Raw genomic sequence first — 20400 nt, forward strand, 5'->3', positions numbered from 1 at the left:
TTCTCTCTAACTCCGAGTCTGAAAGCTTGAAGCTCGCCAGACTGCTGGTCGAAATTCCTCGCTAGCTAATCTAACAGTCGTCGATATTTTAGATAGTCAGACAACGCTCTGTCTCTTCTTCTAAGGTCAGCAAGATAAATTGTCAATCAATGGTAGAATTTTTTTCTTGGTCTCTTGAAAAAAGTGAAAAAATATCTCAAGAAGAAAAATATCTGGCGGGGCGATACTGAATGACTTTGTATATCTTATCAATCTCCTGAGTCTCTCTCTCCCTCTCTTTCTGTTTTATTCTTGATTCTCTGTTTTGATAAATACCCAAGGCGTGCTCGAGTCCATGTGAAAGTTCCTCAACTCTCAAATTGAATCGACTCTCGGAATAAATAATTATTTGTCCAGGTAATCGCAGCAGCTCGATCAACTTATCTAAGAAAGAAGGCGTTTATTTACACTCCAACGATCGTCTATAAAATGCGGAAACGTCAGCAATAAGCATAACGATGAAGCTAATAACCAACAATTTACGATTATTGCTAATAATTTATTTGTTAATAACTTTTTGTAATAATTCATTTAACAAGTCGGTTAAAAATGCACCTTGGCAGATCGGCTTACTGTAATTGAGCGACTGTAAGCGCACCTGAACATGACATAGATCTCATTCTTGTCCCCCTCTCTCTTTTTGGCAAAGTGTTCATTAATCCGGCTGGTGTCGTCTTAAACTCTCAGGGTAAATCCCCTCGTTTTTATTAAATTGATCTTTTGGTCGGATCAAGCCGAAGAGTCTTCGCCTCATATTATTATTAGCGAAAGTCAAAATCAATTATCCAAAATTGCGCTTTCCTTCTTCACCTTTCCGAAGAGCCTCGACGTCATAATGGCCGTTTTTTCAAGACTACTATTTAGACAATTTAATTGAAAACATCACGGGTGTCCAGTGTAACGTCATGACTGCGAAATTATTCGAAGGATCATTTTTATTATAAGGGCATTTTGATCTTTAATAATTTATTAATAATAAATGAAGCAATTATAGTAAAATATTGACATGAAGATTTCGGATCATCGTGGAAAGGGGAAGAATTTCGACTCGTTTTTATGAAACTACAAATACCAAACAGTGACTCGTCCCTTAATCAAATATCCTTTCGCACGCGGAAGAAAAAATCGCGAATCCCTCATTTCAAAATCGCAAAATGAGAGACTCAACATTAGAAGAAGAGGAAGAGGTCTTTGAGGAGCAGGAAGACCTCGTCGATCAACTGCCGAATTTCGGCGAGAAAGGTGAGCGGATTTCGATTTTTCTTGATGCTGACTTTGAAAGAAAAGGATGCTGCTGGACCTGGTCCTGGTGTATTGTGCCTATCATTAAACTGCTGCTGTGGATGTTTCAAAATTACTCGGCCGTATCAACCGCTGCTGGGTATTATGCTATGGCTTCGCATAATACAACAATTGGTACTTTCTATCAGACAGGCACATCATTTTTAAATGATCAATTTTAGATGACGATGCTCTTAGGGAGGAGCTAAAACTACATTATGACAATGAGACAGGACCGGATTTTTATAAAAAATGCCAAATATACCATTTTTGATTTATCAACAATTCTAAACCCAAAAAAGGTTGTGCTGCTCAGAATGAATTCGGCCGTCAAGCGTCCCTTACTTTTGCTTCTTTGACACTCATCATCGTTCTCCTTCCAACGCTGTGGCTTTCAACCCTTTTCCTCCTTGACACGCGCAGGATGCTGAAAGGTCGAGTTGAGAAAGAGTTACTCCATCGATTTGATGAATAGACAGATATAATCTCGTTTCTTTCCCAACGCGCTCTAGACGTCGGCAAATTCAATTTCGGAATGAAGATACTTTTCGGCGTGAGTCTCATCACGTGCACTGGCTATTTCGTCAAACATCTCATGCTCGTGATCTATGGGATCAAGGCCAGAAAACTCGCCAAGAAAAAGAACGACATTTTTGACGATGAGGTGCAAAAATTCCTCTATTTGCACAGGCACTCGCAAAGCCACCTTGAACAGTTTAGACGAGTGGAAGCTGTCACTAAGCTTGTTCCACAGGTTTTGTTTGTTTCTTAGCACGTCTTCTACCAACATTAAGGCGATTCTGCAATTCTACGTCATTTGGTTCACAATCGACACGGGCAACCGAGAACTAATGAAGCAGCTTGACTGCATGACAAAGACCTGGGTGCTCGTCGGCCTCTCTGTTCTCAAGTTTTCAGTCGACTCTGCGCAGAATGTCCGAGCTTTTCCAATCGACGAGGTCAAAGTTTTCGACAGAGGACAGGTCACGGAATTTCTCGACTACTACACGGACAAAAAAGTGCCCGGAAAAATGCCTATCGGACTCCTTTATTACGCTACTTCTATCACCTCCAGATGCATCCTTATCGCTATTACTGTATATTACTTACCAATTGGCATGCTCATCATGTTGGGAGTGGTTCATTTGGCACTGGTGGCGCTTCCGTGTTTTGTCATTGGAAGCTACTGTAAGTCGTTTTTCGAAGAAGCGAGGAGGAAGCTCAAGGGGAAGAAGAGAAAGGTGCTCTGGAAACTATTCTACTATCTTGTGGTCGCTGTGCCTTCTGTCTATCTGATGTGGCTGTCGACTCTATTTACCTGGGTAGATGTATATGGGGTCCCCGCAACGAAGCCTTGCATGATAAAAACTCACTCGAAGAAAAGAGAAAAGAGAAGGAACACATCGTACGCTAGTGTCTTGATCTACTACTTTCTCGTTGTTTTCGGCGAGAACTTATTGCTAAGTGCATATTTTTACATCTTGCGCAAAGATTTGGTTTATTCCCAGCAAAATAGTATGCCATTTTCAAAAGCTCCGTTTTCATTTTTCTCTTAGAACTAACTTTCCATGAAGTAATGTGGACATTTGCTCTGCTCTGGATTCTCAAAGTGACTGGTTTTGTACTCGGCTGTTTGTATTATTTTTGTATTTGCAAAATTGACACTGAACACTGTAATCTCAACCAGGTAAAATTGACTAACCAAATTGGTACTCATCGTTGATTTCAGCCACCGATTGTTGAACGAGCCCTTCAGAAAATTAAGAGGATTGACAGTCGAATTTAATACGATAACTGCCTAACTGTGTTACTTCAAATAAATTGCAAATGAGCGTTATATACGCTCCGTGTCTGATATTTAATAGTGTATGAATCATCGCCCAGAGCACTAAAGCAAAAATATTTGATTGACATAACCCACGCGCCTGACACACAGGTCAACAGAGTCTATTGACGTCGTTCAAAGAGTTCGAGAATAATCTTCCACCTTCACCAAGCCAATAAACTGCATAAAGTCTCGAGACTGTCCGAAGAAATTGAACAAAAAACAATATCGATTATCGATACACTACCTATTGTCGTTTGAAAGGCCCAAGAATCAAGTTCAATAAAGAGCAATGAAAACTTGTGAGAAAACGGAGAAATCAGAAATTCAACCAACACAATGGCTTCAGCAATTGATTCCAGATACGAAAATTCAGCAAAAAGATATCGGTAAATTTAACTCTTTGGAAAAAAATATTCAAAATTAATGTCAGACTCCTCGCTTGGAAAAACCAGAGTTTACTGGGCGAATCAAGAAAAGGACAAAATGCCGCTTGTGATGCTTCACGGTTGGGGAACTGGCTCTGGTTGTTTCTTTCGAAATGTTGCTCACGTGAATGCTCCTGTAATGCTTGTCGACTTGCCTGGATTTGGCCACTCGGAAAGAAAAGATTTTGGAACAGAGGACCCGTTGAAGATCGAAAGTCTCTGGTCTGAAGCGCTGACGGAAGTGATTCAAAAAGAAGTAAAAGAAGATTTCTGGCTGGCAGGGCATTCTTTCGGCGGTTATTTGTCGGCCAAATTGTGCATGGATGGAGTACTGAAACCGCAGGGCTTGATTCTTCTCGATCCTTGGGTACTTTTACTCTTTAATTCTCAAATAACATCTTTCTAGGGATTCGCAGTAGACGACGGCGAGCTCCAGAAAAAGCTTGACTCTATGCCCTGGGCAAGAAGGACAGTGATTAAAACTACGTTTGGTATTTTCAAGGCGCTCAAATGGGAAAGTGGTTTGGAAATGTTCCGGGCCTTCCCGAAGAGCATCGGAATGCCGCTTATGAGAAGAGCAAGGAATGATCTGAGGGCTGTTTACGGCGATGAATTCTTTGAGTACACGTATGAGATAAACAGCATGGGAAAGGATTGAAATTTTATTATCACCTTCATTGTTTAGTTTTCACAGTAGTTAATAATGAATCATGAGGATCGTTTTTCGAACGTTTTCGTTTATTTAAAACATCATCAGGAAAAACTAGAAACTGTTACGACAGAAAAAGAGATAGAAAACTAACTTGGTGTGTGAGAAAGCTGGACAGATAGCTAACTGAATCGAAAATTTCAGAGCAGAAAACAAGTGAAAAAGGAAAACAAGCGAAAGATAGTCGAGCGCCAAGGTGGCCCTAAAACAGTGCTCGACTAAAAAGTTTTAAATTGTTTAAAATCAGATTGTTCGTTGAGTGAAGGTTTATGGAGTAAAATAAGAAATTGTTCCGTGTTTTTTTCGTTGACTCTCAAAAGTTAGATTGGTCTGGAGTACGTCAAAGAACTGAAGAGCAAAGTCATTTTTTGATAGTTTACGACGGATTTTTGGAAGGTTCTTGAAAGGTTTTGCAGGAGATAATATGTTTATAAATAGAAGAAGGAGCAGATTTGTTCTGATTATTTGAGCTCGTATGTTCACACCAGCGTATACCGGCACGTCTCATGGTTTGACCGATGTAACTAGCACGACAAGGACATTCAAATTTATAAATAAGATCGTTTAGCTCGTGTTTATCTACTGATCTTTTCCAAAATTTACCTAAAGCACGCTCCAAACGAATAGTCCTCCAAGAAATAGTGAGACGAAAAGACGGAGTAACTTTGCGAAAGAGTTTTTGAAGACTTAATCCGATTTTGTAGCACCGTTCACTAGTAAAATCAAGACACAAGTTGTATTTTCTAATAATTCCTTCTTCATCCCTATGAAGCGGTTCAAAGTTTTTAGATTTAATCTCATTAATTTTACGCTTGATAATGGGCAAAGGATAGGAGTTTTTTAGGAAGCGTTGTGTCAATTGTTTGAGTGCGAGGTCTAAAGAATACGGACACGATGTACAGTTGAATCTTCTGTAAATTTCTCCTGTCAATAGAGAGATCTTTTGATTGAGAGGACACTAGTTTTAAAGTTAGTCAAGATGTCGGACTTATTATCTTTTTCGAAAAAGAAAAGTTGGTATTTTCCATCGTGAAGTTTAATACTAGTGTCAAGATAAGAAATGAAACTAGATTTCATTTCTTCAGATGTCATTTTGATGGTAGGGTGAAATCGATTCATGCAATTCAATATACGAGATTTTGCAGATTTTCGAGATACAATAAGGTAGTCGTCGACGTACCGTGAGCAGAAGATTATATTTCCTTTTTTGATTTCAGTATTTAGAAATTTAGTTTCTAAGTGAGAAATGAAAATATTTGCAACACATGGGGCAAGTTTGCTGCCCATGCTGCATCCATTACGTTGACGAAAGAAACCTTCAGGAGTACTGAAGCTAGTAAATTTCTGTAAAACACCAGTTAAAAATTCCTTGAAGATAGAGCGATCAGGAAAGTAGGAAATAGAGCCGTCTGACATTTCCTCTGGTTCGAAATATTTTAATGGATTTTTATATAAAATATCTAAAATAACTTCGATGGCTGAGGAAACATCAATGTTAGGATACATCGAGACAATGTCTGCACTCCAAATTATATGTTCATCAACTGAAATTTGATCAGCAATGTCCATAAAAGAGGACTTGAATTGTTTAGTTGATGAATATGAAAACTGAAGTTCAGGAATAATTTTGGAAATGATGGAATAGATGTATTTTTCTGCACCACTGCATAGTGAGCCAGGGCTTCCTATGATAGTCCGCACTGGATGAGGTGAGGGTTTGTGCATTTTAAGAATACCAAAACTATTTTTGATTTTATGATTACATTGAAGACTGCGAAATGTAGAATGGGAGATTTCAGGGCGAAGTTTTTTAATAAGTAAGTTGTAATCTGAAATGTCTTTGGTTGTAGGATCAGATTCACAAATTACAAATTTATTACGCGGAAATTCAGCATTCATTTTGCTAACATAATCAGTGGTATTAAGAAAACATAAATGTTTGCTTTTGTCAATTTTGACCAAAGTAATATCACGATTTTTATCAAGATATTTCCGAAGAGTTTTAATGTCATCATTTTTGGTGAAACATTGTCTAAGTTGATGTAGATAATGATTGACTTCGGTTTCGACGCGTTTCTGAGTCATAATGTCAATTTTGAAGATGGAAATATGTTTTGACCAACTACGCAAGAGACTCTCAAAAGCAGGGAACAATTTGGAGTCACGAGGTGAACCTCCGACAGATCTGGAAATTCCATTTTCGAGAATTTTAAGAATTTTGGTTGGAATAATTTTGTCACTAAGATTGAAGATTTCGATCTTAGGAGAAGAGGAATCAGAATTAGAAATAAGATTTTTCAATTTTATTTCACGAGTTTTGTCAGAAGAACTTTCAGAAATTTGAATATTTCGTAGAAGTGATTTGTAAAAATCATTTCTCTCAAGTGTGGAAAAAGAGGAAGTGAAATTATCGAATTTAGATTGAAAGTCTTGAAAAGCAGAAGAAATTTCGAGGGAGAGATCATTTATGACTGTGTTGAGCCTTTTCAGTTGAAAATTTAAAAGATCTCTTTCAGTAGTTGAGGTGGCTTTAAGATTTAGTGATGGTGGTATTACTTGGTGTTGAGCACACTTTGTGAGAAACTGTAGTCTCTTCGTTAATCTGTAATGCCTTCTCATTAACCGCATCAGGAGTTCTCTCGATTCTCTCTCGCGGGAAAGTCGGTTATTCATCGTATATTTTTGATATTGACTTCGTTAATAATGAATCATGAGGATCGTTTTTCGAACGTTTTCGTTTATTTAAAACATCATCAGGAAAAACTAGAAACTGTTACGACAGAAAAAGAGATAGAAAACTAACTTGGTGTGTGAGAAAGCTGGACAGATAGCTAACTGAATCGAAAATTTCAGAGCAGAAAACAAGTGAAAAAGGAAAACAAGCGAAAGATAGTCGAGCGCCAAGGTGGCCCTAAAACTTTCTAAAAATTTCGCTTGTTTTCCTTTTTCACTTGTTTTCTGCTCTGAAATTTTCGATTCAGTTAGCTATCTGTCCAGCTTTCTCACACACCAAGTTAGTTTTCTATCTCTTTTTCTGTCGTAACAGTTTCTAGTTTTTCCTGATGATGTTTTAAATAAACGAAAACGTTCGAAAAACGATCCTCATGATTCATTATTAACGAAGTCAATATCAAAAAAATATTCACAGTAGTTGTTCGCATTTGGCGCTAGACAAGTATGTAAACATTCTATTGTTCGTCCATTTTACAAAAAGATAAATTTCGGTGGAAAGCAAGAAATACAACTCGAGTTTTATACTCTTGGACCGAACTAGTCCAGTAAAGATAAGAATCTCACATCTGGAGGTCGGCAGGCAATAGATGCATAAAATTCAATCCTCAAAAAGAACCCGCCACTGGCGAGAAATCCTTTGCAAAACTGAAGAGCGAAACTGTTTACGCTAAAAATCCGATGCTGCCAAGACTATCTGAGTCTCTTCATTCCCTTCCTCAAAATACACATTTCATCTTTGGAGCCAACAGCTGGCTTAGCTCAGAGCCTGCTGAAATTATTCAGCAAAAAGCCAAAGAAACGACGAATAAGAACATAACCATACACAAAATTGAAGGTATTGAAATAGCCTCTCATTATGGTTGATACCTTTTCAGGTGCTTCACACCATCTTACTGCAAGCCATCCAGACGAAACCAACGATCTTATCAATCGATGCCTGTCACATGATATTCTGTAAAAATGAAACTCTTCGAAATAAAATTCCCGTTAAATTTCACTCAGGAACTCTTCCATGATTTCAGTACAACCGAATCAAAATCTATCGCGGTGCAGCCGACCAATGAGCGCGCGCGAAGGTTCGATCTGCAAAATTTTAGAGATGATCCAAAGAACACGAAGATGCCCTAGAATCTGATGAATGAATGTTGAAAATTAATGTTTGCATACTCAATTTGCTGTTTTTCAAGAAAAGTAATCAAAAAGAAAAGCAATTGTTTGTTTTAGAAAAATAATATGGTCTCGGATAAATATACGACGTATTTCAAAGATCACTGCCGCGTAAAAGATTTCCCCGGACATTCTAGTAAAGTTCACACAGGCAAAGAGGTTGAAAATTTCATTGAAAGTGGATTTGCAATAAGGATACGTGGCTTTACGTGGCGCGTTCTCGAGATTACTTCTTTCTTTGCCATTTTTTCAACCTCGAAAAAGTCGCATGGTCATGCGATGGAAAGCGTCTAGCTTCTGGAAGTTTAGATAAGACAGCATGCGTGTTTACGCTCGAGAAAGACAGATTAGTGAAAGAAAACAGCTTCAAAGGACACGGGGATGCAGTCGATCAACTGGTCTGGCACCCGTCGAATCCGCAGCTTTTTGCCACGGCGAGTGGAGACAAAACGATGCGAGTTTGGGATGTTCGAACTGCCAAAGCTGCTGCTACTATTCAAACCAAAGGTTTCATTTTTGCGAATTTTATTTAAGATGGAATTAAAAAACTTCACTTGAGGCAAATTTTCATAAAAAATTTTTTCGTGCTCAGAAGATAGAGCAGAAAATTCTGAGTCGAATAGGCTAGATTTGACCCGAAAATTTTGACTTTATGACGTCGAAAATTGCGTAATAAAGTCCAGATTAGGGCATTTTTGGTAAACTTTTGGGGAACTTTTAAGGGGGTTTCTGTTGGATTTATTCGACGTTCTATAGCTCAAAAGAATCGCCGTCGAAAACTGAGGGGGGGTTTTTAAGGGTTTTGAAAAAGCTCAAGAAAAAAATTTTGACCAAAATTCGACCGGTCGGTTTCAACGTGTTTCGCTTGGAATTTCTCAAAATCCAAGAAAACCCCCCCTCAATTTTCGACGGCGATTATTTTCAGCCCAAGAACGCCAAAAAACTCCATCGGAAACCCCTTCAAAAGCTCCCAAAAAGTTTTTTGGGAGAAATGAGTCATAATGACGTCATTTGCCGGAATTATAGAGCCGGAAGTAGACCATTCGACTCAGAATTTCCTGCTCTTTCATATAAGCCAATAAAATTTTTTTGAAAAAATTTGCCTCAAGTCGACTTTTTTAATTTCATCTAAATTAATGTCGTTTCCAGGAGAAAATCTGAACATCACCTGGCATCCAAACGGAGAATGCATCGCTGTGGGAAACAAAGACGATTTGATCCAATTCATCGATACAAAAACCTACAAGCCAAAGGGCGAAAAGCAATTCAAATTCGAAGTCAACGAGATTTCGTGGAACAACGCGGGTACAAACTTTTTCCTCACAACTGGCACCGGCGCGCTCCATGTACTCGACTATCCGAAATTAAACAAGGTCGATGAGCTGGTGGCGCACACGGCAAATTGTATTTCCATTCAATTCAGGTGAGCAAACAAAAAGGGAAAGTTGGTAAAAATTGTAATTTAGTGACTGTGGGAAGTATTTTGCTGTAGGAAGTGCAGACGCGATTGTAACAATCTGGGATGCAATCGAATACATGCCTTTGAGAACGATGTCAAGGCTGGAATGGCCAGTCAGAACGCTGAGCTTTTCACACAACGGAAGATTGCTTGCTGCAGCATCGGAGGACCATATAATTGACATTTGCAATGTACGCCTTTCCTTCTTTGCCATTTCTAACTTCTTTCTCAGGTCCAAACAGGAGAGCAAGTAGCAGCAGTGCCCACTGACAATCCAACCTTTTCTGTCGCTTGGCATCCATCGAAGCTCCTTCTCGCCTACACCTGCGACGACAAGGACAAGTACCACAAAGATTTGGGCAACGTGAAGCTTTACGGACTCATCAAAGAATGAAACACACTCTTCACCACATGTTTTCAGGTCCCTGTTCCGTCATTCTAGATTCAATTGTTCAAAACTGCCTACTAAAAATGCTCTTTCTCATCATGTTCGTTCTGTAGAATGGATCCTGAGAACGGCCGTCGAACCGTAGCCGAAAAGGAGGCTCAAATCGGCACTGGCAACGTTGCCGGAATCACCTTCGGCGTCGATAAGTGGAAGTATCCTTACAATGCCACCGTCGAGCACACGATGGAGTTTAACCGACGAAAGAACGGCGGCTTTGGTGTCACTAATGTAAGCTGGAAGTGGGGACCAAAAACACTAGAATCTTTTTAGGACGTAGCTGAGTCTGTTTTCGGCCCAAACCCAACCAAATCTGCTTGGGATGAAGGACCAGTCCGCGGCGTCCTCTCCTGGTTCGGAATGGACGAAATGCTCGGTCGAGGCGACTCTGGCGCTAGCTACGTTTCCTTCATGCCTTCTGCCGAGGAATTTAGAAAGAATTCTCCTCCCCTCGTAAGTTCCTCCTAACCTTCATCTCCTAATTCTTCTTCAGCCCCTCGTTTCCAAATACACGATCGGCTGGGGTGTCTTTGGCGCTGCACACGCTCTCTCCCTCCGTTACCAGATGCGACTTCCCTTCTACGCCGCAATCCATAGAACTGCATTCACCATTGCCGCTTACGCCTGGCTCGGTTACCAGTACCAGAAGTTCGTCTACATGCGATCTCTTGGCGAGTTCAAATACGCTCTTGACTTTGCTGATCGACATTCCGTACGTGTCAACTTGACCGTCCAAATCTAAGCCCCTCATTTAGGACATTATCTACAAACAGGAGTCATCGAAATTCGGCGATCCCGAAATCCTCGAACACTACGTCAAACTCTGCGGAAAGGGCCACCAAGGCTAAAGCGAAAGTTCATGTTACGTTTATTTATGATTCTAAAAATTCAAATCTAACTTATTTTGCCTCGAATAAATTGAGGTTTACTACATGATTCCGTAATTCTTTCTCCTTCAGTATGAAATTGGGCAGCTGGTTATGCCCAATAGTGGCGTCGAAATTGTCCCCTTTTCTGGATGATATCCATTATGAAATCAAATGGGCGGGGATGAGGTTAAATTTGACGAGCTGGGACATAAATATGATCAGGAAGATTTCGTGATCATGAAAACTGCGAACCAAGAAGAGTACAAATGTTTCTTTCCAAGTATGACATCCTTGAGACATCTTTCTTTCTTATTTTATTCTTATACAGGCGATGAATCGGTTACAGTCGAGGATAAAAACAATGAAGAAACAGGCGATTCTGCCGAGACTCTTCTGGAGCCTCTTTTCAACAAAGCCTCTTCAACTAAAAAGGACTGCTCATTGAGAATCGAGACTTACTGGTCCTACGAGCTCTGCCACGGTCAGTTCATCAGACAGTACCACGAAGAAAAAGTAAAGGGCAGCGTGAAAACGACGGAGTACTATCTTGGTCGATTGGACAAGAGCCCACTCGATCCCAACAACGCTGTAACGAAACGAGCAGAAGTGAGCAAAAAGAAACTCGACGGAATTCCAACTCCGTATCATTTAATAACTATGGGCGATGGAACAGAATGCGACATTCATACGGGGAAAAAGAGAAAGACTGAAGTAAAATATATCTGCAACGCTGAGGCTAGAAACCCCGAAATTCTTTCGTAAGTTTATTTTTCTAAAAAATGGGATTGAAATTGTTCCCTAGAATCACGGAAACAACAACCTGCGAGTACGAAATCATCGTCTTGACCAATCTCCTTTGTTCCTCTCCTCTTTATTCTCTTCACCTCGACACAGAAACATTCGGAATTCCCTGTAAAAAACTTGGGGACTCCCCTACAGGTATTCCTGCCATTTCCTTCGCCCAAAACTGAAAAAATAAAAACACATATACTAGTCCCTACCGGGTACGTGCAGCCAATCGAGCCCTTGTCCATTGATAGCATGCTTGAGCTGCTCAAAGATGGTATCAACTTGGACAAGCTAGGCGCCGCGTTTTTCAAGTTTGACGCTGAAACTGGCGCGGTCGAGCCTCTCTCCGAGGGAGACCTCGAACAGTTTGACTTAGGCGATCAAGTCGGGTTCACTTTTATCTGCTTTTGGTGGTAGTTGCTTTTAGTAGAGTAGAGTTTTCATTAACAAATCATCCGGTGTGATCATTGTGTTGGTGTTTGTAATTACATATAATGATTCAGTTCCGAGCGGGTATACAAAACCCATGTCCGACGCAGCTCCGGGTCGCAACTGAAACTAATCGATTCATAGTTGATTTGCTTTGATTTCACATTAATCGCTTTATTGAGTGCACTTGATTTTTCGTTACTTTATCACCAAAAAAGAAAGGCATTTTGTGACCCCATGAAACAGAAGGAATCGTTCAAACGATTATCAAACATGCTCAAGAAATGGGAGTCAATGTTAACGACAGTGAGTAATAATCGAATCGACCTTTCGTAAAATTCTCTTACTAGTTCAAATCGATGGACTTGATGCTGCAGACAAAACGGCCAAAGAAATCAAGCAAAAACTTTCGGAGCATACAAAAAGCCAGCTGAAGGCAAACATGCCTTCACAAAAAGTCCAAGAGGCGAAAAAGGTACTTATCCTTTTTTCTTGAATCGAATTGATGACTGTTGAAAGGCTCAACTTTCGGCTGAAACAGAAAAGATCCTTAATGATTTCTTGGCGGGAGAATTTTGCTTGCGAGGAGGCCAGGGCTGGTGGAAATATGAGTTTTGCTACGGGAAGCATGTGAAGCAATACCACGAGTTCCAAAAAGGTGGGACTCAAACTGACCACTCTCTTTTTCAAGTCGATTTTAGAACAAGGAAAGCCAAAGGAGCCGACAAAAGAAATCATCGTCGGAACGTGGGACGAAGCAACCCATCTTGACTGGGCGAAAAACAGGCAAAATGTGAAACGATCGAAAGTAAAAGTCAATACTGGCGAAAAAGCAAAAGCCGGCAAGACAGTTCATGACGAAGATGGCTTCCCGATTACTGTGTGGGACTCTGAAGACAGTGTTGATGCGACGAAAGAGGTAGAAGGAGATGTACAGGAAGTCGAGCTGTGGTATGCCGATGGAGAAGTTTGCGATATTACGAAGAAACCGAGAGAAGTTCTTGTCAGACTAAAGGTAGATCAATTGTAATGAAATCAATAGTGAACTCGAAATCTTTTTAGTGCAAACCAACTCAAGACGCCTTATCGCTGTATCTCCTCGAGCCAAAGACCTGTAGCTACATTCTTGTGCTAGAATCCAAATTGCTTTGTTCAATCCTCGCAAATGCCGACGAAAATGGCCTCCTCAGCTTGAAATAATTAGTTCCTTATTTATAGCTTTAGAAATTGACCTATCCCTTCTTCCTTCTTTCAAACAAAAAATGTGCAATCTGTGAAAACTGAAACAGCAACTTTTCAAATGTTGAATAAAAAATTCCTTCAATTCAAGAATTCTGTATTAAAATAAACAAAATCATATTGATTATTCTTGCTTCTTTCCAGATGATAACAGATGATGAGCTCTCTACGGGATGGGAAGGGCCGATTTGGATTTCCAAAGAGGACAGAAGCCGGCTTCCAAGATTTGAATACATCGGGAACAACCAGTCAGGAGTAACTGAATTATACGACACGCTTTTGAACACGCGCCCTGGATGTTTTTGTACAGATGATGCTGACTGTTCAGAAAAATGCGACTGCGGAAGTTCGTATGTTTTAAATGAAGATGGGGTCGTTGTTCTGCGCCCTGGAATTCCTGGTGTTACAGGGTAGGGCTGTCTTTGATAAGTTCTTAGATTGATAGTTCAATAAAAACGAGGGTTAGCCTTTTCTGAGTGCAATATCAACTGTCCATGTCAACCGGACTGTCAAAATCGCCTAGTTCAAAAAGGCTGCGATCGCCCCCTCCGCGTCAAATATTTTGGCAGCGATAAAGGCCACGGACTCGTCGCTGAAAATGAAATCCACTCGGGCGAGTTCATTGTTGAATACATGGGCGAGTATCTCAATCTGGAGACGGTCAAGGAGAGACAAGTTTATCAAAGAGAAAATGAAAAGATGAATTATATTTTGTCGCTCAAGGAAGTCTTTGGAAACGGAGAGGAAGAGACTGCTCACATCGGTACTGATATTTCAACAATATCAAAAATAAATCTTTTCCAGACGCTGGTCGAATGGGAAACGCAGCTCGTTTCGCCAATCACTCGTGTTCTCCTAATGCCAAACTCTACCCCGTTCGCGTTGAAAACGACATTGCCCGAATCGCCCTCTTCGCTCTCCGCTTCATCGAGCCCGGAGAGGAGATAACCTACGACTACGGAAGTGCAGAATCGACACTCAGTGATAGAAAATGTCACTGTGGCTCCCGTAACTGCAGATTATTCATGCCCTCTGATGATTGAAAAACGCTGTTATTTTTTTATTTCACACAAAGATAGTATTATATTTTCTTGAATTTCATAGGACCGTTGTTTCTTTAGAATTATGATCTGAAGTCGCGGAGGGTATTTGCGGCGAAATACCCCCTTCTTCGGCGGCGAAAGGGGCTGGAAGTTACGTAACTTGCATCATAACACCTGTTCTCGAGACGAAAAATAGCAAAATTTCGACATTTTTTACGTTTTTAGATTACTATAAAATATTTTTTCTAAATATTCGAAGCAAGTTAGACGTGTTTTTTGACGTAGATCCTTATTCCTTTCAAATTTTCGATTTCGGGCGAAAATTGAGAGAGAAATGGACAGAAAACCTTGAACGGTTGCACTCAGTGCACCCCCATCACGCATAGGGTTAACGATATTTTTTTTTATCTGATCGAGACTCTCGATTCGAAAGAGACTGACGCGCTTTTTTTAAGGTTGTGCAAGTTATTTCTCCCACTTTTTCATTGAAATACCCGGAGCTTCATATATATTTGGAATCAGTGAGAAAAATCTAGAATCGTGACCTTTTTAGTTTTTCGAAAATCACTTCCGGTTTCAATTCTAGAGCCGGAAGTTAGCGAAATTTATGAGAATGGCATTCATGTGACCTATCTAACTGGAGCATAGAACATTTTCAGTCACTTGGAAGCGAAATTCAATCAAACCGCGGTCAGAACGACCAGTTAAACGAGAAAAAAAAATCGATATTTTGCATATTTTTACGAATTTCAAACTGAAAAAAGGGCGCACTAAACCAAAGGGAACCGAATCTGAACGCGATAAAATGATTTAAAACGTTCTAAGCTTCAATTTGATAGGTCACAAGCATAAAATTCCCATTAATTTCGCCAACTTCCGGCTCTAGAATCGAAACCGGAAATGATTTTCGAAAAACTAAAAAGGTCACGGTTTTAGATATTTCTCACTGATTCCAAATATATATGGTGTTAAGGGTATTTCAAAGAAAAAGTGGGAGAAATAACTTGCACAACCTTAAAAAAGCGCGTCACTGCGACCAAGGCTAGTCGGAGCATCATTTGAAAATATTCAATTTTCGAGAATTGTTTTCCTTTTTTCTAGATTCGAGTTTACTCATTTTTGCTGGTCGGCCAACGGCATTTCAGGGCAGACCTCTTTACGAAAAGAGTTGAGAAACGATTCGATATTTTTTTGTTCAGACGGTGCGTTATCGGATTGAAAATGAACCCCAAAGAGAGTGATGAATCCCCTTCGTCGGATGATCATTCGGGAGTGCTTGTCATTGACGAGGGAGAATCTTCAGAGCAAGGTAAAATTAAATCCAGCTGACATATTTTCATCCAATTCCGCGTAGATATCTCCCCAATGAAAACACGGTCTGGAAGAATCAACCAGCGAGAGAAAGCAGCGACTGTCAAAACGTCTCAAAAAGATGGTAAGTCTAAATGTTTGCTCAACTTTTTAACAACTATAACTAGCACCACCATCGAATAAAGAGCCTGCTCGAACGAGATCTTCAAAAATTCATATTGATCTAACGCCAGAAAAATCACAGGCGACCACGCAAGAGAGTTTGGAAGATTCTCAAAGACTATCTCAACTGAGCCGTTACGAGATGATGGAACGAGCTGCTGAGTTTTCGCAGCCTTCACCCTACTTCAAATCGCCGAAGAAGACTTCTAACAAATCATCCAACTCGAAGCTGGCCTCAGATCTTGATCCCGACCAACCAAGTAAGCGACCAAACAAATATTGAAAATAATCTCGAATTATAGCGCCGATTCCCCAACGAAAGACAAGATTTGCGAAGGAATCAACTGAGATCTCCCCTGAAATACCGTTACCGGAGCTTCCCCAATCTCAAGAGAGCACGGCTGGCTGGGAAACTCAGGAAACTCAATTTTCCCAATTGAGCCGATATGAGATGATGGAGCGAGCTGCTGAGTTTTCTCAAAGCACAACTGACGCTACTCCAGATAAAAATCGCACAGAGCACTCGCCTAAAACACCAAGAGCGGGAAAGAAGCAAAACAAAGCTGTAGAATCATCTCGTAAGTTATTGATTCTTTTACTAGATCCTTACCTTCTGTTTAGCAAAAGCCACGCACTCTCCGAGAAAAACTCAATCGGGAAAAGCGATAAGCGACGATCCCCTCGAAAGGATTGAAAAATTGGCCCAGGCTGCTCTTGCGTCTTCACAATCTTCGGAGGATACTCATGCATCCGAAGAAGGGATCGCTGGAATTTCCTTATCAGTCAGTGGTGAACTACTCATTAATGAGGTGCCTTCGGATCCACAGATCTCCGTCTCCGTCAGCGGTGAACTTTTCAATAATGAGCCACAGCCAATGGATACTACGCAGATTCCCCAGCAAGAAGAAGAGGAAGCGAACTCCTCTCAAGGCTCCTCCGTCTACGAAACGCCTGAAAAGAGTCTACCGAAAACGCCCAGTAAGACTGATCAATCAGCACCCGCTACACCTCCACAGCCCTCGAGAAAGCTTCGTCGAAGCCTCTTCAATGAAAATCAGGAAGAAGAACCGATGGAGTCCCCAGACATAATCATGTCATCCTCGGGAGATACGAAAGGAAGATCAAAAAGGTCGAAACAAAAGATAATTGGTCACAGGTTTCTGGAGAGACGCTACGAGAGACTGAAGGGAGAAAAAGGAGAACTCACGATGTGCTGAACTTATGCGCCGAAGAGTCTCAAGAAGAAAAGTCGCAAGAAGAGATAAACCAGACTCAGCGAGTGGGCGATCTTTTAAACCACACAGCGCTTGCTCTCGACTCTCAACAGTCAACACAAGCAAGTCAAGCTCGACAAGAGTCAACATCAGCAACTCAAATTCAACCTCAACAAGAGTCACAAGGGACTAATGAAAAATATTTTACGCCTCCCACTTCTCCAACCTTGGAGCAAACGTCAGCGTCTCAGAAGACTTTCGATGAGGATTTAGATGATGATTACTTTGCGAAACTCAAATCGCCGACGAGCAAAGCTGAAACACAGAAAATTAACAAACAAGCAGATCAGGCAAAAAAGCAAAAAAGAGTTAATAGAAAAATGCCGAGATCGAGAGCAAAACCAACGCGTGATGAGGTCAATGAATCATTGGCCAGAGCCTGTCGAAAAGCACAAGTTGGCGGTATTAGTAGACGTCTGGAATTCGCGAGGGCTTTTATTTCAAGAAGATACCGAGCACGAGATTCGAGCGATCAACAGCCCTTGAATCGAGAACTCGAAAAAGCGATTTCGTGGGAGCCAAAAGTACCGAATGTGAATTTTTCGAAGCCCGTTCCAGGATCATCAACCCGTTTCAAAAAGCCTTTTCCAGTAGCGGAAAAGCCTGCAAAAGAAAAACCGGGACCTTCGAAATCTAAAGCTTCCAAATCGAAAAGTCAGCAACGCTCGCAGCCACGAGAAGAGCAGGAGTCAGCTCATAATTGGTCGCAGCAAGCTTTGTTCGATGAATCTGCGGAGGATCGACAAGCGCTATCGCCGGAACATGGTCAGTCCCCATCTGCGCCAATTGACAGAGAGGCCGTTCGCGAATTTATGTTTCCCACCTCAAACAAGAGAAAGCTTCAGACTCCAGAAAAGGACGCGCAGGGCAAAGCAAGCGCTAAACATCAAGCAGCGAAAAGGAGAAAGCACGTGAAGGAAAATAAAACGCCTAAGAAAAGCGCTTCAAAGCCGACGATTCTTAAGCCAGCTGTGGATATCACCATTGCTCGTCGTCCAGGAAGAGATGCCCTGAGCGAGATTTCTGACTTGTCTTCTGCATTTGATAATGACACTCCAATAAGAGGCGTCGGAAAGATGAATCAAAGTCAAAAGAAAGCTAGCAAAGAAAAGAGTGCGAAACCGTCGGGAAAGAGGCATGACGAAGCGGAGAATCAACCAACGTGCAGCAAGAATTTAACACCTCCAGCGATGCCACCAGATGTTGATCTTTCTAGCTTCTTGAACTCGAGCGAGGATGAGGAAGTTCGTCGACCGCAAAGTCGTCCTCGGAGACGAAATGGATCGCCAACAGCTAGCATGCCGAAGCTCACCAAATTACGATCACCAGAGAAGTCACCATCGCCATCTAAATCAAAAAAGAAGTCGATTCAGATGAAGAAAAAACATCCAAAAATAATCCCTTCTGCAGCTCGAAAGCCTCCGAGAAGCATCACTTCGTCCGTGGAGACAAGGGATCCGCGAGAAGTATATGATGAGAAAACAATCGTCATCAAAGATGTAAAGAACAGTAAGGGTAGAATTGGATTCAGGCTCAGCGAAAATAGCTTAGCAGGAATCCACATCAGCGAAGTTGTCCCGGGGTCGTTAGCAGATAAAGCTGGTCTTCGTGCTGGAGATACTCTCATTTGCTTCAACGGTGTGAGATGCTCCGTCAAGAGCAAAATCAAGCTGTCTATACTGCTACCAGTCATTATCGAATCTGCTTCGAAAGACTTCGAATTCACAGTTCTTCGCGATGTACCCGACCAGTATTCGGAGGAAGAAGACGTTGACACATCGGAAGTTTCAGATATTTCAGATGCAGAGTCTGATGTCCAAGTACAAAACATTGATTCAGGAAATGATTTAAAACTGTAAATTCACAAATATGGTATCTTTGATGAGACCATCACAGTAATAATCTGTTAATTCTTTTATATCATTACCAAAGATGGCAACGTGAGCAGAGTAGAGACTCCTGTTGATACGAATCCAGAGTATGGAACATTCGACAACACTGCTAACGTGACCAATCTTACTTCCGAGAGAAACGCTGCTGAAACTACTAATCCTGAGTACGAGACATTTGACCGATCTTTTAATATCACGGCTGGTACCTCCGAACAGCCTGGGACTGCGTTATCTGGCTCTTCTTCAGATGTTTCCTACACAAGATTGGCACGCAAGTACGATGAAGGCTCTTCAATTGCTGATTCTGTTAAAACGAAAAAACGAAAAGTCGGAATGAGCCACTACTTGAATCCGAGGCCAGAATCTATTGCTTCGAATCAACGAGAAAAGGTAACGATTTGAAATCATGAAAGATTACTCTAATTTCATTTTAGTCTGACGAGTCAGCCAGTGAAGTGTCAGTCCAAACATCTTCGCGGGCAGCGACAAGCCGACCAGCTTCGCGGGCAGAGTCAGTCCGACCAGCTTCGAGGGCAGCGTCAAGCCGAATTAGCCGGGCTCCAAGCACATCAACCCTTGGCCCGCAGAAAAGAAAGAAGTGGACGGACGTGAGCACTTTATAAATGATTTAACTCTTTCATTGTTATGAATTTAGGATGAGGACGCCTTATTGATTGTTGGCCTCAATCAATACGGAAAAGACTGGATAAAGATCTGGAACAAGTTTTTCCGTGAAACGAAGAGGACGAATATCAACCTCAAAGACAGACACCGTCAGCTTCTCAAACAAGGCGACCCACGGGTGAAGGAAAAATACTAAACCCCTTTCCTTCTTCCTCACTGTATATAGTTCACATTTTCACCCACATCACCTCACTTTCATAGTCTTAATTCACTGCCTTTATCGCCTAACTATGATTTTAAATTAACGTTTTTTCCATTTTAGATTGCATCAGACTGAGAGCTCACTCGAACCGCCAAAAATTTCATCAAGGATGAAAGAAGATCTTTTGAAAAATTAAAATACTGCCAATTTGTAAACTTCAATAAAACTGACATGTTAAAAATTATTCAGCATGGTTAATACCGGTATGATTATACCGATTCTGTGTATGAGCCTTCAGAGGATTCGTTTGTCTTCCTTGATGGCATTGAAAAGGAGCTTGAGGATAAATGTTTAGGCAAGGAAGTCAGATATTGTAGCATATTTTGTAGCGCTTGTAGATTTTTTCCGAAGAAAAGCCTGGTCTAGCAGTTGAAATCGGTTCCGGATCGGGGGTCATTTCATGTGCCTTTGCGAGTTGGA

The 20400-nt window shown here is 41.0% G+C and overlaps 9 protein-coding genes across 11 annotated transcripts; all 9 read left to right on the plus strand.

Moving 5' to 3' along the window:
• Positions 1–1001: 1001 nt before the first annotated feature.
• Positions 1002–3161, plus strand: LOC145702685 (uncharacterized). 2 transcript variants are annotated; one of them, XM_081779943.1, is made up of 8 exons: positions 1002–1281; positions 1327–1455; positions 1503–1551; positions 1621–1754; positions 1833–2074; positions 2115–2835; positions 2877–3007; positions 3050–3161. In XM_081779943.1, the coding sequence occupies exons 1-8, from the start codon at positions 1194–1196 to the stop codon at positions 3104–3106; spliced, it is 1551 nt and encodes a 516-aa protein (XP_081636069.1). In that variant the 5' UTR covers positions 1002–1193; the 3' UTR covers positions 3107–3161. The 2 variants fall into 2 exon arrangements, with proteins under 2 accessions (XP_081636069.1, XP_081636070.1); XM_081779944.1 differs by having other exon boundaries at positions 1202–1281; positions 1322–1455.
• Positions 3162–3264: 103 nt separating this feature from the next.
• LOC145702781 (abhydrolase domain-containing protein abhd-5.1-like) lies at positions 3265–4290 on the plus strand. Its single transcript, XM_081780049.1, has 3 exons — positions 3265–3534; positions 3579–3940; positions 3980–4290. Exons 1-3 carry the CDS (start codon positions 3438–3440, stop codon positions 4229–4231), a joined length of 711 nt encoding a protein of 236 aa, XP_081636175.1. The 5' UTR covers positions 3265–3437; the 3' UTR covers positions 4232–4290.
• Positions 4291–8204: 3914 nt separating this feature from the next.
• LOC145706115 (THO complex subunit 3-like) lies at positions 8205–10106 on the plus strand. Its single transcript, XM_081783635.1, has 5 exons — positions 8205–8333; positions 8447–8689; positions 9332–9605; positions 9649–9832; positions 9874–10106. Exons 1-5 carry the CDS (start codon positions 8249–8251, stop codon positions 10033–10035), a joined length of 948 nt encoding a protein of 315 aa, XP_081639761.1. The 5' UTR covers positions 8205–8248; the 3' UTR covers positions 10036–10106.
• Positions 10107–10121: 15 nt separating this feature from the next.
• Positions 10122–11022, plus strand: LOC145706116 (uncharacterized). Its single transcript, XM_081783636.1, has 4 exons — positions 10122–10317; positions 10360–10539; positions 10580–10798; positions 10842–11022. The coding sequence occupies exons 1-4, from the start codon at positions 10144–10146 to the stop codon at positions 10932–10934; spliced, it is 666 nt and encodes a 221-aa protein (XP_081639762.1). The 5' UTR covers positions 10122–10143; the 3' UTR covers positions 10935–11022.
• Positions 11010–13381, plus strand: LOC145706114 (endoplasmic reticulum lectin 1-like). Of its 2 annotated transcripts, none has more exons than XM_081783632.1 (9): positions 11010–11235; positions 11284–11713; positions 11758–11894; positions 11950–12127; positions 12418–12479; positions 12524–12648; positions 12693–12831; positions 12875–13188; positions 13236–13381. In XM_081783632.1, the coding sequence occupies exons 1-9, from the start codon at positions 11127–11129 to the stop codon at positions 13371–13373; spliced, it is 1632 nt and encodes a 543-aa protein (XP_081639758.1). In that variant the 5' UTR covers positions 11010–11126; the 3' UTR covers positions 13374–13381. The 2 variants fall into 2 exon arrangements, with proteins under 2 accessions (XP_081639758.1, XP_081639759.1); XM_081783633.1 differs by lacking the exon at positions 11950–12127 and adding an exon at positions 12248–12280 and having other exon boundaries at positions 12417–12479.
• Positions 13382–13556: 175 nt separating this feature from the next.
• Positions 13557–14513, plus strand: LOC145703856 (putative histone-lysine N-methyltransferase set-23). Its single transcript, XM_081781252.1, has 3 exons — positions 13557–13812; positions 13879–14175; positions 14217–14513. The coding sequence occupies exons 1-3, from the start codon at positions 13557–13559 to the stop codon at positions 14453–14455; spliced, it is 792 nt and encodes a 263-aa protein (XP_081637378.1). The 3' UTR covers positions 14456–14513.
• A 1144-nt stretch (positions 14514–15657) lies between these two features.
• Positions 15658–17150, plus strand: LOC145704302 (uncharacterized). Its single transcript, XM_081781754.1, has 5 exons — positions 15658–15764; positions 15810–15890; positions 15934–16188; positions 16231–16506; positions 16550–17150. Exons 1-5 carry the CDS (start codon positions 15677–15679, stop codon positions 17143–17145), a joined length of 1296 nt encoding a protein of 431 aa, XP_081637880.1. The 5' UTR covers positions 15658–15676; the 3' UTR covers positions 17146–17150.
• LOC145701606 (uncharacterized) lies at positions 17150–19061 on the plus strand. Its single transcript, XM_081778817.1, has one exon. The coding sequence runs from the start codon at positions 17523–17525 to the stop codon at positions 19059–19061; it is 1539 nt and encodes a 512-aa protein (XP_081634943.1). The 5' UTR covers positions 17150–17522.
• Positions 19062–19138: 77 nt separating this feature from the next.
• On the plus strand, positions 19139–20274 carry LOC145703855 (uncharacterized). Its single transcript, XM_081781251.1, has 3 exons — positions 19139–19484; positions 19529–19702; positions 19750–20274. The coding sequence occupies exons 1-3, from the start codon at positions 19428–19430 to the stop codon at positions 19912–19914; spliced, it is 396 nt and encodes a 131-aa protein (XP_081637377.1). The 5' UTR covers positions 19139–19427; the 3' UTR covers positions 19915–20274.
• The last annotated feature ends 126 nt before the right edge of the window (positions 20275–20400 follow it).

Source organism: Oikopleura dioica, chromosome PAR, assembly GCF_907165135.1.
Source record: "Oikopleura dioica chromosome PAR, OKI2018_I68_1.0, whole genome shotgun sequence".
Classification (NCBI taxonomy): Eukaryota; Metazoa; Chordata; class Appendicularia; order Copelata; family Oikopleuridae; genus Oikopleura; species Oikopleura dioica.